The sequence below is a fragment of the Eucalyptus grandis genome, chromosome 5, assembly GCF_016545825.1.
Source record: "Eucalyptus grandis isolate ANBG69807.140 chromosome 5, ASM1654582v1, whole genome shotgun sequence".
NCBI classification, from domain to species: domain Eukaryota; kingdom Viridiplantae; phylum Streptophyta; class Magnoliopsida; order Myrtales; family Myrtaceae; genus Eucalyptus; species Eucalyptus grandis.
Window position 1 is genome coordinate 15191278 of NC_052616.1, and position 17854 is coordinate 15209131.

Here is a 17854-nt window from a genome sequence, read left to right on the forward strand (position 1 = left end):
ATATTCTTCTCTTTCTCTCCCTCTTTCTCTCTTTTTAAACTCAGCCGAAGCTTCTTCCACTTTCCTTCAACCTCCCTTTTTGACTTTTCAACCCTTTCTTTTTCTTTTCTTTTATTTTATTTTCTTGTTTTAAAGCCCATATATTACAGGGCCGACTGATAAGCTCAGCGTTTCACTCAGAGCTACAATTTTGTAGAAAACCAACTATGAATGTGGGTGTAATTTGCTTATTTCATTTTCCATGGGATCCTTCAGTTCACAGTGTTCAGGCCACGAAGTTGGTAAGATTGGATGTGAAAAGAAGGGTGCGATCCACTCGAATAAAGGATTTGCAGTTTATTGCAGGAACTTTCCTTTTCAATTGAGATGGTTTGTACTTCACACTGTCTTCTGATTTCCTTGTGAATCAAGAAAACCAAAGCGTGCGGTTCTCCAGGTGACATTGTGTTTAAATTGGTTGCTATGTTTTCTGCGGTCTTTATCCAAGTGCGACTCGCGTCCATGTATATAAAATGCTTCTAGTTAAACGTGGTCCTTCATCGGATTGCCCATTTCAGCAACCTCATGAAAAGGAAGATTTTGCCACTAATACGTGTGAGTAATCTCTCATAGTTCTCCATCAGTTAAATGTCTCGGTTCTTCAGCGATTTCCTGTCATAATTACGCATTCATCAACCTGAAGATGAAAAGTAATTTATGCACTCCGGGTGTGATTAGAATTCCCTTTCCCCGGTTCCAATTTGCTGATAAAATAAGTTGTTCGCAGAGTAATCGCACCTCCAACATGTTACTTGCTAGACAAGTAGAATTAAGAAGTACGGCGGACAAGAAAAATAACACAAATCACGTTGACAGAAATATGTATAATGCTTCTTAATTTCAAAGTGATGCACCTTAATTCTTGTTCTGGCTAATTTTCGTCACTGAAACAACATAGAGATCTGAGGAGGCAAAATGAAACATGAAGGGTGTCTTTCCGGAAAGAAGATGACCAGAATCAATGCTTTCCCACCAAGATGAAGTCGTCATCGTCGAGTACCTGAACTTCTCCATCTCCCACGAAATGCTTTCTTCCAATGTCCTTCACCAAGCCCACGAACTCCAGCCTCTTCGATAGAGGAAGGGGCACGTAAGGGAGCCTGAAAACTGGCCGGACCACCCCAAGTTGAGCCAGAGCAGTGTTCACTCCGATCGGATTTGGCTCGTGGAAGAGCCATTCAACCAAACGCAGGACCTTTTCGTTCAGTGAAGGACTCTTCTTCCCTGTGACCAATTCCAGCATCAAGCCAGGAATTAAATTGCTGGCGACCGACATTGATCCCACAGCCCCGAAATCCCACCTACCATCATGGCATTGATCATCCATCCCACACCAAACGGTGATCCCCTCCTCTGCATACTGCCTAACCCGATCATTTCCAACACATTCCTTAATGCCGACAAAGTTCGGGCTTATGGCCAAGGTTTGGATGACGCTAGGAGGAATGTCCTGACCCGTCCTTGCCGGCACATTGTATATTATCATCGGGCCCATAGGTAGAACACTATTAAAATGAGCAAGCAAGCCGTGTGTCGATGTTTTGCCATAATAAGGATTGATGTGAAGGGAAGCATGCATTCCCACAGCAAAGCCCTTCTCAGTGGCCTCCATTGCTTCTGCAGTGGAGTTACTTCCGGTGTTACCGATCACCTTGAGCGAAGCACCAAAGCGATCAACGGTGTGTCTAATGAGCATGATGTGCTCGTCCCAGCTCATCAAATGGCCTTCCCCGGCTGTGGCACCAACGATGACTCCTTTCACACCCTGCGCGATCTGCATATCAATCAAGCCATCGTAGGCTTCGAGGTCCAATCTGCCATCGGGTAGGTACGGGGTCTTGATAGCTGTGATCAGCCGGAGTGATCTGATATCCTCGACTGGTGTCCTGGATTAGCAAAGGGACGAATCATTGCAAGGCCTACTGCTTGATGAGTGCATTTTCACCGCAGGGAGCAGCAGGCAATGCATAGAAACAAAATCGAAAACTGTCTGACTTTGTCATAATAGAATTTGTAGGATAGAACAGATATTCATCAGAACCCGATGTCAAAAAGCACAGTGGCGACCTATACAGGCATTCACAATGAACTATGTAACATCCATGAGTAGGAATTTCCCAATGTCTGGTCGTGCACACACTTTATATGGATCGCCTGTTTCGGATTTCATTGCTTCGCCCTGGGAGGCAGAGATTAGGGACTATAGTTGCCTTTCGAGGCCGCCAATTCGCAATTCTTCTGTTCCGGAATCGTAGCAAGCACACAAAAAGAAACAGAAAACAAATAAACATACAAAGAAGTCGTTACGGAAGAGAAGTTGCAAGAGCAGCTGACAACTCTAGCCTTCTTGTACAAGCGACATGAACCAGATCTTATTTCCGATGCAAGAATTGGTAGAAAAAATTCATCCTGAGCTCGCCGGTTCACAAAAGAGGGTTTCTTTAGAACTGCTGTGGGAACAATCATTATGAACTATTCAACCTTTTTACAAGCACTCGACAGCAAGAACTTAACTCGAGGCCAAAAGGGTGTTTCGTGTTTCTTAGTGATTAGCCCATGAACTGTTCATCGAACCGATTTACTACCACACTTCATCCCTAAGACCGGAAACAATTCACCTTCTCATGTGCGCTCGTACGCGACGTGAGAACACATGGAAACATACATATTTACACACATACTGGTCGAGCGAAAGCACAGAACGAAGAACCTCTTGAGATCATTGCTCGGTAACCGGAGCTCCTGCGATGACCCTCTCATGCACATGCCCTGGACGTCCAGCTGAGCCATCTTCAGAAGCAAGGGGAAGGAGAGAATGGAGTACTTTGTAAGTAATGTAATTGTAGGGTACTTACGTTTGTATACTTCACGGATCTATTACCAACTACAGCTGCTTTTATGGCTTGATGAATAGCTTTGGAGTTCCAGTCGAAGTGAACCACCTAACATGATGACACAGAAGCGAAAGAGACGCACGGTAAAGACAATTTTGGGGAATCATCCCAGAATAATGAATAACGTTTATTAATGAAATATGATTGGGGCTCTAAACATTTCGATTGGAGCAGTTAAAGTCGTGAGCAATGACGTTGTGAAATTCTCAACTCAAGCAATTAAGCTAGTAACTTCTCAGAAAGGTATATTTTAGGTCCTTTATATGTGTTGAGAAAGGTAATTCGAAAAATTGTCAGTATGCAAAATTTCAACTATCACCAGATAGATGCTTACGTGGGCATTATTTATCCAAAAGACTTTATTGCACTTTTCTTAGAAAGGCTAGAAAATGAATCGTGCGAATTAAAATATTTAAATTAAATTGCGATCTTATGTATGAAATTGAAAATTTTGAGTGAACTTATTCTAACAATTTCCTAGGGAAAATTCAAATAACTTTATATATTGGTTTGGATCTGCCAAAAGAGGAGTCATTGAGTCTTATGTGTCAATATTTGAGAAAATTGTTAGGTACTTCAGATCTTTATTAGCCCACTTCATTTGAGTCGTTGGATCATGTTGAATTGTTTTATATGTCTGGAAAATTAATAAAAATTTGCTTTGGTGTAAAAAAAAAATTGGAAAGAAAGAGGAATGGCATCCGAGCCGATGCAATGCTAGAAATATTAAGATGTCGAATCTACTAAATTATTATTACCACTTTCCATTTTTAATTAAGAGCATATCTAATTAGCCTTTTATTTTCATTTTCTGCTTATTGTAAATTTTGTGACACGCATGTTGACTTTTTTTAATTCTAAATATTTGAAACTTTCATAATATATAAATATTGACATGAAGATTCGTATATTTTTTTTTTATAATTTTTGAAAATTTAGATGATATTTTAATTTTCAAAAGGAAAGCAAAAAGAGTACCCTCTACATCAAGATACTATCAACCTTAATATCGGTAGAATTAATCCCATGTAAAAAAATTGATTGTCAGCATCTCAGGTCAAGGCAAGGCTCAGGTCAAAGTTTCACTGTGGACCAATCTCCTATTTTTTAATTTATCTTATGCCTAGGTTGGTGTAGGCAGAACGTGACACCGGACTTTACATGATTGATTACTTTGCACTATTAAAAATTATCTCTCTCGTTGTAACAATAACTTTTTCCCCAACAATTTGGTTGTTCTAATTCTTTGAATGTTCAAATTAAATACACAAAATTAAATATTTCAACAATTAATGTCGTTAAGTGCATTTGATAATCTTTAATTATACATAATATCTCGAATTTGAATTCGGATAACGATTTGTTAAATTAAATTTTATTAAAGAATACTTTTTCAAGTAGATTTCAAATTGGATGAAGAAGCCCTTGGACTCCTTAAGGTTACACAAAGGAGGAAATAAAATAAAGATAGAATTTTTATTTTTTTTAAGAAGGTGAGGGTTTTCTATCTTTTTTATCGTACGTGCAGAACAAGGCAGAAGAAGAATCTATATTGGAGAAAAAGAATCAAGGGCGAGGCCCGGAGTCAATGTTTTGACTTTGGGTACGCACATAAAATAAAAGGTGTGGTCTTCAGCGGAAAAGAAAAGTGCAGCCCTACGAGAGAGAAAAAGAAGCCGCACGACAAGCTGAAGAGGACCGCGCACGAAGAGAGAAGAATGCAGACCTATACAGAAAGAGGAGAACAAGCGTATGAATTCTTGGTTTCGACATACATAAAGCATTTTACTTTAAGCTTAAACGCACGATGTTATTGTGTCATGAATCTATGTTCAAGTGAGTTATTTTTTAGATTAAATCTAAATGTGAAAAATACTCAAGTATGTAAGCAATTATAAGCTCTAATTTTCCGATTATAATAAATTATTTACTGCTGACTTTCTTCGTAGACGTAGGTACTGATACTCGGATCAAATCACATAAATTTCTGATGTCCTTATTATTCTCATTTATTTCTTTAGTGATTTTGCGTTAACGTAAATTGCAAGATCGAAATCCTGTCGTTTTCGCATATTATATTCCAACAAAATTGTTTAAAAAGTTCTAAACATATTACATAGTTACTAATTCAGTTATAAAGTTTTCAATTTAGTCAATTAAGTTCTACACATTTTCATGTTTTGTCAATTTAGTCCATATATCTAATTTTAGACTACCTATGTGGCACGACTAGTGCTAATGCAAACAATTCTTAATAATATTTTTGTTAAAAAATATTATTTTTCTTTTCTTTTTCTTTTTTCCTTTTTCTCTCTTTTTCCTTTTTATTTATTTATTTATTTGATACCAACCGGCAAGGGTCACACTAACTGCTAGGTGAGGGCTATGATGCCTCACTTGATCTTGCCTAGACCTAGGCAAGGCCATCACAGCCACAAGCAAGGCAGCCCCGCTCGTAGCCGCGATGGCCTTTCAAGTTGCGGGCAAGGTGACCTCGCCCACTACTTGAGTTTCAGGCTCATGGTAGGAGCCGTGAGAGCTCAAGGCTTAGAGACATGGACACGAGATCTAGGGTGAGTTTCAAGCGCCTACTTTTTAAATTTATCTTATGCCTAAGCTGCGGTATGTAGAATGTGACATTGGACTTTACATGCTCAATTATCTCTCTTATTGAAACAATGACCTTTTCCCCAACAATTTGGTTTTTCTAATATGTGAAGGCTCACATTAAGCACGGAAAATTAAATATCTCAACAATTAATGTTATTAAGTGCATTTGATAACCTTTAATTATACATAACTTAATTGAAAAATTGTCCAAAAACTTCTAAACCTACTACACTTTTGCTAATTTATTTGTTTGTTCATTTATTTATTTATTTATTTATTTTTTTTTTTACTATTGGCTGGTAAGGGTCTCACCGACTACTAGGTGAGGGCTGCAACGCCTTGGCCCAGCCTCACCCAAATCTAGGCAAGGCTATCACAACCACAAGCAAGGCGGCCTCACCCGCAAATGCGATGGGCCGCAGGCAAGGCAACCTAGCTCGCTACTTGAGCTTTGAGCTTTATGACAACGATGATGAGAGCTCAAGGCTCGCTGGCATGGACACAAGATCTAGAGTGAGTTTCAAGCACCATCTTATGCCTAAGTTGGGGTAGGTAGAATGTGACTTTACATGATTGATTGCTTTACACCATCAGAATTTATCTCTTATGTTGTAACAATAACTTTTTTCCTCAACAATTTGGTTATTCTAATTATTTGAACGCTCACATTAAGTATAGAAAATTAAATATTTCAATAATTAACATTATTAAGTGCATTTGATAACATTTAACTATACATAGCTTAATTGGAAACTCGTCTAAAAAGTTCTAAACATATTGTATTTTTGTCAATTGAGTTCTAAATCTTTTCATATTTTGCTAATTGAGTCATAAATATTTTCATATTTTTTCAATAGAGTCCATCCATCTATTTTTGGACCGGCTGCGTGACACAGTTAATGCTAATGTATCAATTCATAATAATATTTTAAAAAATTATTTTTTCTTTCTTTTTTTTTCTTTTTTCATCTTTATTTTTATTTTTTTAACAATTGGCCAACAAGGATTTCACTAATCACTAGGTGAGAGCTGCAATGCCCTCGCTCGGCCTCACCTAGATTTGAGCAAGGCCATCATGGCCATGAGCAAGGCAACCTCACCCGCTACTTGAGCTTCGAGCTCACGGTAGCGACCATGAGGGTTCAAGGCTCGCAAACATGGACGCGAGATTTGGAGGGAGTTTCAAGTGCCTATTTTTACAATTTATCTTATGCCCAAGTTGGTGTAAGCAAAACGTGACACTAGACTTTACATGATTGATTGCTTTACATTGTTAAAAATTACCTCTCTCATTGTAACAATAACTTTTTTACCCAACAATTTGGTTATTCTAATTATTTGAGGGCTCACATTGAGTACATAAAATTAAACATTTCAACAATTAACGTTATTGAGTGCATTTGATAAACTTTACATCTACATAACTTAAAGGAAAACTATCCAAAAAGTTCTAAACCTATTGTACTTTTTATCAATTGAGTCATAAATCTTTTAATTTGGCCAATTGAGTCCTAAGCACTTTCACATTTTGCCAATTGAGTCCATTTGTCTAATTTTAGATTGGCTCATTGCACGGTCGGTGGTGGCATAGACAATTCTTAATAATATTTTTTAAAAAATTATCTTTTATTTTTCCTTTTTTAATCTTTTCCTTCTTTATTTTTTTGTTTTTTTTTTTTTTTAACTACTAGCCGGCAAGGGTCTCACCGGCCGCTAGGTGAGGGCTGCAATGCCCTCCCCCAACCTCGCCCAAATTTGAGAAAGGCCATAGCGGCCTCGAGCAAGGCAACCTCGCTCACGGCTACAATGGCCATTTGAATCATGAGCAAGGCAACCTCACCTACTACTTAGGGGTGATTGATTCTCAATTTGATCTGATTCTAAGGTGAAACCAAGAACCGAACCGGAAGGACTAGTTCCCAAAAATTGGAATTGGGGACCGACTAGTTCTGGTTCGGTCCAATGGAATCAATCACTTAATTTTTCCCATTACTTTATTTTCCACTGCTTGGAACAGGATTGAAATAATATTTACTTCACATTTTACTTTTTTTTAAGAAATAAAAAAAAAAAAGTATATTTAGGCGGTCCAATCTAGTTCCCCCTTTGAAACTAGAAAACTAGACCAACACTCTTGAGAATCAAACCAAACCAGCCGGTCTAGTCTAGTTTGGTTGGTTCTTGATTTGGGCAGTCTATTTTGCAAACTCCTACCACAACTTGAGCTTCAAGCCCATGGCAGCAACCATGAGAGCTCAAGGCTCGCGGGCATGAACACGAGATGTAAAGTGAGTTTCAAGCACCTATTTTTTCATTTATCTTATGCCTTAGTTGGGGTTGGCAGAACATGACACTGGACTTTACATGATTGATTGCTTTACACTATTAAAAATTATCTCTCTCATTGTTACAATAACTTTTTCCCCAACAATTTGGTTATTCTAATTATTTGAAGGCTCGCATTAAGTACAAAAAATTAAATATTTCAACAATTAGTGTTATTAAGTGCATTTGATAACCTTTAACTATACATAAGTGGAAAATTGTTCAAAAAATTTCAAACCTACTATATTTTTACCAATTGAGATCTAAATATTTTTCACATTTTGCCAATTGAGTCCTAAATCTTTTTCACATTTTGCCAACTGAGTCTATCCCTCTAATTTTGGATTGACTACGTGGTACAGTTGATGCTAACATGAACAATTTTCAATAATTTTTAAATAATATTTTTTTCTTTTCTCATATTCTTCTTTTTCCTTTTTTTATTGTTTCTTTTTACTACTAGCTGGCAAGGGTCTGCCGGCTGCTAGGTGAGGGATCACGATGCCCTCACCCAACCTCATCCAAATCTACACAAGACCATCACAGCCACGAGCAAGATAGCCTCACCTGTGATGGCCTTTTGGGTTGCGGGCGAGGCAACCTCGCCCATTGCTTGAGCTTCGAGCTCATGGTAGCGACTGTGAGCGCTTGAGCCTTGCAGGCATGGACACAAGATATAGAGTGAGTTTCAAGCTATGGCTGGCCACTCAATCGCTAAATTTTGAGCTCCTAGCCATGGTCGCTTGAGCTCGAGTGATCGAGGGAGGCTACCTCACCCAATGGCCAATGAGGACTTTGTAAGCTTGCTAACCACTAGTAAATAAAAAACAAAAAGAATTGAGGGAAAAAAAACTTTTAAAAAAACTTTTAAAAATTCAAAATTTTATATATTTAAATATTATTAAAAATTGTCCATATCAACATCGGTCATATCATATGAGATAGTTGGACCTTAGCGAATTTCTATCAAAATTGACTAAATAGATTCAATTGACAAAATATGAAAAAGGTTTAGGACTCAATTGCCAAAATTAAAAGGTTTAAGATTGAATTTATAAAAGTGCAATAAATTTAAGACTTTCTGGATAATCTTTCCATAACTCAATTGAGTGTCTTAAGTCAAAAATTACTTGAAAGCTATTTTGGTTAAATGATAAAACATTTAATGGAAAGTTAAAATCTTATAATTATAATTTGTCAAAACCTTTCGATAATACTTGTCGTTCCATGTGTGTTAGAAAGATAATAAATTAATTATAATGTTCATCTATATCGAAGAACTTCTAAGTTTTATTTTCAGTACATAAAGTATTTAAAATTAATAGTCAATTTATAGTTTTCAGTACTTATTTTTTTATAAACGAGTTACCAAAAAAAAAAAAAAAAAAGGCCTCAACTCTTGATGTTTTATCTATCTATACTATATATAAAGCTAATTATTTGACATGGTGTCCAACCTGTTAAAAAAAAAAAAAAAACTATTGACCCTTGAAAAATGTTTGGCAACCATTCCCGCTCATGATTACATAAATAAATGTTGCACTCTCCACTTATGACCCACTTCTCTCTTACCTCCTAGAAATTAGCAAGTTTCATTACTCTATTTAAGTAATTTCCTTTCTAAAATACAGAAAAAGTAATTGCTCGAATAATCGTTCATCATGTCCTCTCAATCTTAGCGAGAGAGCAAAAATAAGTGGTGCACCTGCAAAGCACGTGAGTTAGATCTGGTACTGCTTACAAAAATTTTCAAACTTTGGTGTCCACCCAGACACCTATCATACCATTAAATGTAGAATTTAATCCAATCCAGTATAATATACATGTATGCAATTCAGTTACAACCTCATGTCCCCAAAGAGTTTGAAGAGTGAAAACATAGAAGTCCCGCAAACAATCAAACGGAATATAAAAATTTTGAATGCTTGTTATAGCGCGTCCATGGAGACTAGTCTATCTTAAATCGTACTTTCACTTTTATTTGAGAGTTTCCCAAACCATTATTTTTCTATCAATCCTAGCCAATTAGTCGTTACTTGTAATTTAGCTGACATCGCAGCTGATGGGACTACCTACACTCGGACCATGGTAAGCAAAGCATAATTAATCATCCTATTAACGTAATTCATTGAAGAAATTGTTTTAAAACTTAAAATGGCAAAGAACTCTTAAAAATAAGATTAGTACAAAGTTTAAAATGATAATTTCTGTGTACTTTAAAAATGCTTAAACGCTGTAAAAATCAAGTGAATTTGAGAAATAAAAGAGGAGAGATGGATTAGGCAATTTCTCAAATTCCCTATTAAATCCACACATCATATGCAATAGATTTACGGGACCTTCAGACTGAGAAACCAACTAAAAAGCTTCTCAAATCCAAAATCCAAATCCAAGCATTCATTCAATTTTCTTGATCATTTTGGAAAAATAGATGAATAATTGACTCATGCAGAGGAGGGAAAGATCTTGGCAACTTGCGTGAATACTGGTTTCCGATTGAGATGGTCTTTACTTCATACTATCTTCTGATGTGCTTGCGAATCAAGAAAAGCAAAGCTTGTGGATTCCTCTAGCTCTCCGGGTGACATTAGGTTTTAAGTAGGTTTAAGTACGAATAGCATCCATGTGGTTAAAAATGCTTCTGTCGATTTAGCATGAAAGCAACTTGATGAAGCCTTTCTTGTTATACTCTAAGTAGCACCAACACTGACACGCGACACGTGACATAACACGACAAATACGTTGGGACACATTGTATATTAAATATATATTTTTATATATACATAATAAATTATCATTTTTTTATTATTTCAATCAAATTAATTTGAATCAAATTCATAAATAAATAATTAATTAAAAAGCCTAGAATAAATATACACTAAAAACATTAATCTGCCATTTATTAATATCATTCATCGTTTCAATTTGATAAATTCAACTCTACTTTAATAATTCATAAAACTTGGAGAAAAAACAAGCGATCCATATTATGAACTCACTTTAATAATTCATAAAACTTGGAGAAAAAAAACATCCATATTATGTTGTTAGATATGTTGGAAGAGGAGAAAAAAACTTAAGGAGTAAATTGTGTATCACGGGAAGTGGAAGTCGAAGAGAAGAGAATACTAGATTTTTTTCTTTCTCCATTTATTATTTTTATTATTGTGTTTTATATTTTCACATATATATATTTATATATATATATATATTGACCTCTCATTTATTTAATTTTTAAAATTGACCTCGATATCGGAATCATATGTCGGAAACTCGTATGGAAAAATTCCGACTCGAGTGTCAAAGAGTGTCGAAAAGTTGACCATGTGTCAGATAACATGTTGACCGAGTGTCGGAGAGTAGCCGAGAGTGTCGAGAGTGTCGGACACATGTCGAAGTGTCCGACACGACACAAAAGCTCTTGGAGAGTGTCAGTGCTTCATAGGTTATATTTGCTTTTTCGCTGGATTGCTTATTTCGGCAACGTTCATGAGAAGGAAGATGTTGACGCTAATACGTTCCAATTGTCACACCCCAAAACCACAAAGAATGGGAATGACACGGCTGTCCTTCTTTACACAGGACGCAGCCTCAAACACAACCAACAAACTGATATTAACTTATATATATATATATATATATATATATATATATATATATATATATCATATGAACCAACAAATTGGTTGCAACATCAGAGTTTCTATAATCCACCAAAAGAAAAAAGAGATATACGTTTAAAACTCAAATAATCTCTCATAGTTCTCCATTAGTTAGGTATCTCAGCACTTCAGCGGTTTCAAATATAATACGTGATCCCCACATTAAATTCTAGCTTGCGTCTTTTCAGATCCGCATAACTTTTCTGACGACTTTGAGCCGTTCTAAGACGTTCCCGAACCAACCTAACTTTCTCTTCTGAATGTTGAATGAACTCAGGGCCAGTTAGTCTTTTCTCACGTTGTCCCAACAAATAGGACTTCTGCATTTTCGGCCATATAAAGCTTCAAAGGGTAGTGATAACTGTTGTTATAAGAAAATTCTACCAAATGTAGATGTTCATCCCAAGAACCGCCGAAGTCAATGATGCATGATCTCAACATATCCTCTAATGTTTGGATCATTCTCTCTGACTGTCCATCTGTTTGTGGATGGAAAGCTGTACTCAAGTTGAGTTTAGTGCCCAATGCTCCTTGTAAACTCTTCCAAAAGTTAGACACAAACCTAGGATCCCTATCAAATAATGCTTACCGGAACTCCATGAAGCTTCACATGTGCTCAATTTTCACTTGAGCAAACTAAACATGTTGATCCACCAAAAGTTTTCTCTCAAGTCCCTATACATTTTAGTGCTTCCCGGATGAATTGAAAATCTAGTCTTTTGTGAGCTTCTTACGGGATCTCCTTTTTTCAGCTTTGAGTCCTCGGAACACATAGTCGACCACAAACCTCAGGATCCATCTACATGTAAACTAAAATCCACTTGTCTTCCAGCTTCCACACCTTCTCTAATTTTTGTAATTGTGGATCTTCATTCTGTTTAGCCTTAATTTGTCAATCAAGATAGGTTGTACTTGAAGATTAGTTAATTGAGCACCAAGCGATCCAAGTCTAACTTCCTCATATCTTCAAGAATAGATTTCTGAGAAGTGAGCAAAGCTGCCATATTTCCAAATGATTTACGACTCAAAGCATCCGTTACCACATTAGCTTTACCCGGATGGTAATTAATGGACAAGTCATAATCCTTCAAAAGTTCTAGCCATCTTCTTTGCCTCATGTTTAGTTCTTTACGAGTAAAGATATACTTCAACTCTTGTGATCGGTAAAGACTTCACATTTTTCACCATACAAATAGTGCCGCCATATCTTCAAGGCAAACACAACCGCCGCTAACTCCAAATCATGAGTGGGGTAATTTTTCTCATGTAATTTCAATTGTCTAGAAGCGTAGGCAACAACTTTGCTATCTTGCATAAGAACACAACCCAAACCTTCTTTGGATGCATCGCATGATTACTCCGCCACTTCCCGGAAGGTAGAGTTAGAATAGGGCCGACTCCGTCTCTTCAACTCTTGTTTTCACATTGGTGCTTTCTTCGAGTTAGACGGGTAAGTGGACCAGCAATCTTTGAGAACCCTCTACAAATTGCCTATAGTAGCCGGCTAGCCCAAGAAAACTTCTCACTTCAACATTTGTTGGACGATTCCACTAACAACCGCGACCTTACTTGTGTCCTTTACACAAGCCAAATAACCATAGCACCCTTTTTCTCAAAAGTTTCTTTGCTTGCAAAGGAGATCAACACATGCACGTCTCGGATGCCTCGCCAAGCTGACTCGACTCCATAACACAGCACCCGGTAAGAGATCAAGCCCCTTGTTTGTCCGATTGAAGTAATTTTTGGATTTAGGACTTAAATTCAGAAATTTTTGAAAACTGAGCGGCGAAGTCTAATTTTGGAGTCGTTGAGCCGCGTATTTTTGCAAGAATGGTAATTTAGGGTGTTGTGGAGCCGTGGGATTTTACGGATCATGATTTGAGCTTATGGTTTGTCCAAAACAGAATTTCAAAGTTTCCCGCGCGCAGTGAACAGTACGCGTCCAGCAGCTTTGGGCCCGTATTTTGTCATTTTTCGGCTTGATTTTGGGATGGCCAAGTTGGGATTCTCGTGATATGTTTCAAGGGCTCTCTATTGAATATAAGTACGTTCGGATCGGGGTTCGGAAGAAAAAGTTAAGGCTTGATCAAGTTTTTGCATTTAAACTTCATGTTGCAAATGGCTTGAACAATCGCTTTGGTTATGCGATTTGTTAGCGCGCAGAAGTCCTTTTGTTAGAGTTAAGGCGTAACTTAGTCATTTTGTAGTCAAGATAGAATAGATTTTAACATTATTTTTCGGTTATTTGATAGGGCTTTGAGTTTGACGATACGAGTATTGTTCGTCGTTTGGTCATAGACGACAAGGTGAGTGGTACTATATCTTCTTTGGTTTTATAAAATCATGTCCTGAAATATATATATATATATATATATATATATATATGTATATATATTGAATTGAGAAGAGCATTTTTATTGCATAAAAGCCAGATCGAGCAATTGCTACCATTTGGTTGATTGTGAATCTTTGAAAAGCACGTTATACGAGGTTTGTGAAGAAACATATATGAAATTGCTTTGCGACTGATTTATGGAAAGATTTATGATGATTTGAGAAATGAGTATGAAATGGATGATGGGCTATGTTGCAAAATGTTATTTGTTTGGTTTAAGATATTGATTTTTGGATTGGATTTCTAGTATTGGATAATGGTTATTTATGTTCAATATATTGAACCCAATGAGGGGTTTTGGGGTATGCATACCAAGTTTAGGATATCCTTGGGCCTAGCCACCGGCTTTGTAGGTGGAGACCTTGCCAAGGGGAATCTTGGTCGCCTTGTCACGGGCGTTGTGTCGTGACCATGGTTAGTTATTGAGCAAAAGATTGATCAATGGATAGACCATTGATATGTGTTTTTTTTATGGAGATTATTCAATGGATTCGACCATTGATACTTGACTTTGATGGCGATTCAAATGAGTTTTCCATATTAGTATAAATTTTTGATGATAAGAAATAACTTTTATATGATTCGATATGTATTTTATATATTGAATTGGTGTTATGAAATTTGGTATTGCTTTATATACATGCATAGTGGTTGTTCGATCTGCTTAGAAGATATGTACTACTCAGAGGCGTGGTTGCTCATCCCATTCCTCCTTTAATCTTTTCAGGTTTCCTCGGCTAGCGGCGAATAGAGTGAGTGCGTAGTCGGTGGGAACTTTTGGGGAGTTCTATTTTGTTTTTGGTATGGTTTAAGGAAGTGGTGCAAATAATACTTACTAGTAGTTGGATCGTCTGAGTTTTAAACGTATATCTCTTCTCTTTTGGTGGATTATAGAAACTCGATGTTGCAACCAATTTGTTGGTTCATCGATATATATAAGTTAATATCAGTTTGTTGGTTGTGTTTGAGACTGCGTCCTGTGTAAAGAAGGACGACCGTGTCATTCCCATTCTTTGTGGTTTTGGGGTGCGACATTTTTGGTATCAGAGCCGACTCCCGACCGCGTGTGGGACCACAGCTCGAATGCGTTACGATGCTGTGGGGCCATAGCGAGGCCATAGCGGGGCCCATAAGAGGTGAAGAGTGTAACAACCTCTTCTCTTGTCCCACATCGCCTAGGGAGGGAGGTCTTGGTTAGGCTTATAAGGCTTGGGTCCCTCTAACTTGTGTAACGCGTTTAAAGCCGGAGGGAAAAGACCGTACTGGGATGGCGGTGCGTCCGCGCCAGGGCGGGTGACCCAAAGCGGACAATATTACACAGTGGGGCCCGGGATGTTACACCAATAATCTCTCATAGTTCTCCATTAGTTAGGTATCTCAGCACTTCAGCGGTTTTCTGTGTCCTCTTTCTCCTCCTAGTTTTTGCGGTCTTCCGATAAGCATTTCGCAGATGGCCTAGCTAGTATCTATAAAACGATGTTTTGCCCGGAAAAGACAGAACGCAAGTCATGTATATGGCTGTACGTATAATGCTTCTTAGATTCAAAGTGATGCGCCTTGATTCTTGTTCCAGCTAGTTTCGTTACCGAGCATGGTAAATCTGAGGAGGCAAAATGAAACATGAAGGATGCCTTTTTGGAATGAAGATGACCAATATCGATAACTTGCCACCAAGATGAAGTCATCATCGTCAAGTACCTGAACTTCTCTTTCTCCCACGAAATGTTCTCTTCCGATGTCCTTCACCAAACCCACAAATTCTTGCCTCTTCGATAGAGGAAGCGGTAGGTAAGGAAGCCTGAAGATCAGCTTGACCACCCTGACTTGAGCCGGAGCAGTGTTAAATCCAATCGGGGCCGGCTCATGGAAGGGCATTTCGATCAAAGGCATGAACTTTTTGTTCACGAAGGACTCTTCTTCCCGGCAACCAATTCCCGCACTAAGCCAGGAGTCAAATTGCTAGCGACCAACATTGCTCCCGTAGCCCCCAAATCCCACCTAGCATCATGGCTTTCATAATCCATCCCGCACCAAACCGTGATCCCCTCCTCTCCATGCTGCCTAACACGATCATATCCAACGCATTCCTTAACACCGACAAAGTTCGGACTTGCAGCCAAGGTTTGGATGACACTAGGCGTAATGTCCTGACTCGTCCTTGATGGCATGTTGTATATTATCATCGGGCCCATAGGCAAAGCACTATTGAAGTGAGCAAGCAAGCCAGGTATTGAGGTTTTGCCATAGTAAGGATTGATGTGAAGGGAAGCATGCATTCCAACAGCAAAGCCCTGCTCGGTAGCCTGCGTTTCTTCACCGGTGGAGTTTCTACCGGTGTTGCTGATCACCTTGAATGAAGAGCCAAAGCGAGTGACAGTGTGTCCAATGAGCGTGATGTGCTCATCCCAGCTCATTAAATGGCCTTCCCCGACTGCGCTGCCAATGATGACTCCTTCCACACCCTTCGCGATCTGCATTTCAATCGAGCTGTCATATGCTTTGAGGTCCAATCTGCCATCATCTAGGTATGGGGTTTTGATGCCTGTGATCAGCCGGAGCGATCTGATATCCTCAACCGGAGTCCTGGATTAGCAAAGTGACAAATCGTCGCACGGCCAACTGCTTGATGAGTGCATATTCACCGCGTGGAGCAGCAGGCAATGGGCAATGCATGGAAACAAAATTGAAAACCATCTTAGACATGATAGAATTTGTAAGATAGAGCAGAACTTTATTGGAACCCAATGCTGAAAAGTAACTTCGCGACCTTTACAGGCATTCACAGTGACCTATGTAACATCTATAAGTAGGATTTCCCAATAAGTCTGGTCGTGCACTCATTTTATATGGATCACCATTTCGGATTTCATTGCTTCGCTCTGGGAGGCAGAGATTAGGGACTATAGTCACCTTTCAAGGCCACCAATTCGCATTCCTTCTGTTCCAAAATCGGTAGCAAGCGCACACGTAAAAAATGGAGAACAAAGAAATATATAGAGAAGTTGAGACAGATGGAAGAGAAGTTGCAAACTTGCAAGAACAGTTGACAACTCTAGCTTTCTTGTTCAGGCAACATAAACCAAATCTTATTTCCATGCAAGTAAAGGTCGAAAAAATTCATCCTGAGCTCGCCGGTTCTCAAAAGAGGATTTCTTTAGAGCTGCTGAGGGAACAATCATTATGAACAATTCAACCTTTCTACAAGCAATCGATTGCGAGTAATTAACTCGAGGCCAAAGGGTGTTTCATGTTTCTTTGAGATTCACCCATGAACTGTTCATCGAACCGATTTACTACTACACTTTATCCCTAGAACCAGAAACAGTTCATGTTCTTATGTGCGCTCACTCGCGACATGAGAACACATGGAAACATACATATGTACACACACACGTCTTGAGATCATTGCTCGGTGACCGGAGCTCGGCCAATGACCCTCTCATACACATACCATGGACCTTCAGCTGAGCCATCTTGAGAAGCAAAAGGAAGGAGAGAATAGAGTAATTTGGAAGTAATGTAGGTACTTGTGCCTGTATGTTTGAGGAATCTATCACCAACTGCAGCTGCTTTTATAGCTTGATGAATAGCTTTGGAGTTCTGGTCGAAGTGAAGCCCCTGAGATGATGACATGGAAGACAGAGACGTACGGCAAGGACAATTTTGGGGAAACATACCAGAAAGGTACTTAGCTTTATTAATGAAATATGATCGGGCTCTAAACATTTCGATTAAAGCAGTTAAGTCGTGAGCGATGACGTTGTAAAAATCTCAACTCAAGTAATTAAGTTAATTAACTTCTCTGAAAAGTATAAATCAGGTACTATATAGGTTTGTTGAGAAAGGCAATTTGAAGTTGTCATGTACCCAAAATTTCAAGTATCACCAGATAAATGATTGTGTGGGCATTATTTATTCAAAAGACTTGG

General features: G+C 38.2%; 2 protein-coding genes across 2 annotated transcripts; both read right to left on the minus strand.

The window, feature by feature from the left end:
- Positions 1 to 848: 848 nt before the first annotated feature.
- LOC104444339 (4-hydroxy-tetrahydrodipicolinate synthase, chloroplastic) lies at positions 849 to 2916 on the minus strand. The gene is made up of 2 exons (XM_010057993.3): positions 2750 to 2916; positions 849 to 1925 (listed from the first exon to the last, which is right to left on the minus strand). The coding sequence occupies exons 1-2, from the start codon at positions 2827 to 2829 to the stop codon at positions 998 to 1000; spliced, it is 1008 nt and encodes a 335-aa protein (XP_010056295.2). The 5' UTR covers positions 2830 to 2916; the 3' UTR covers positions 849 to 997.
- Positions 2917 to 15467: 12551 nt separating this feature from the next.
- LOC104446282 (4-hydroxy-tetrahydrodipicolinate synthase, chloroplastic) lies at positions 15468 to 17558 on the minus strand. The gene is given in 4 exon segments (XM_010060155.2): positions 15468 to 15830; positions 15833 to 16511; positions 16783 to 16835; positions 17361 to 17558. Coding segments are annotated over 4 exon segments (1293 nt in total).
- Between the last annotated feature and the right edge of the window lie 296 nt (positions 17559 to 17854).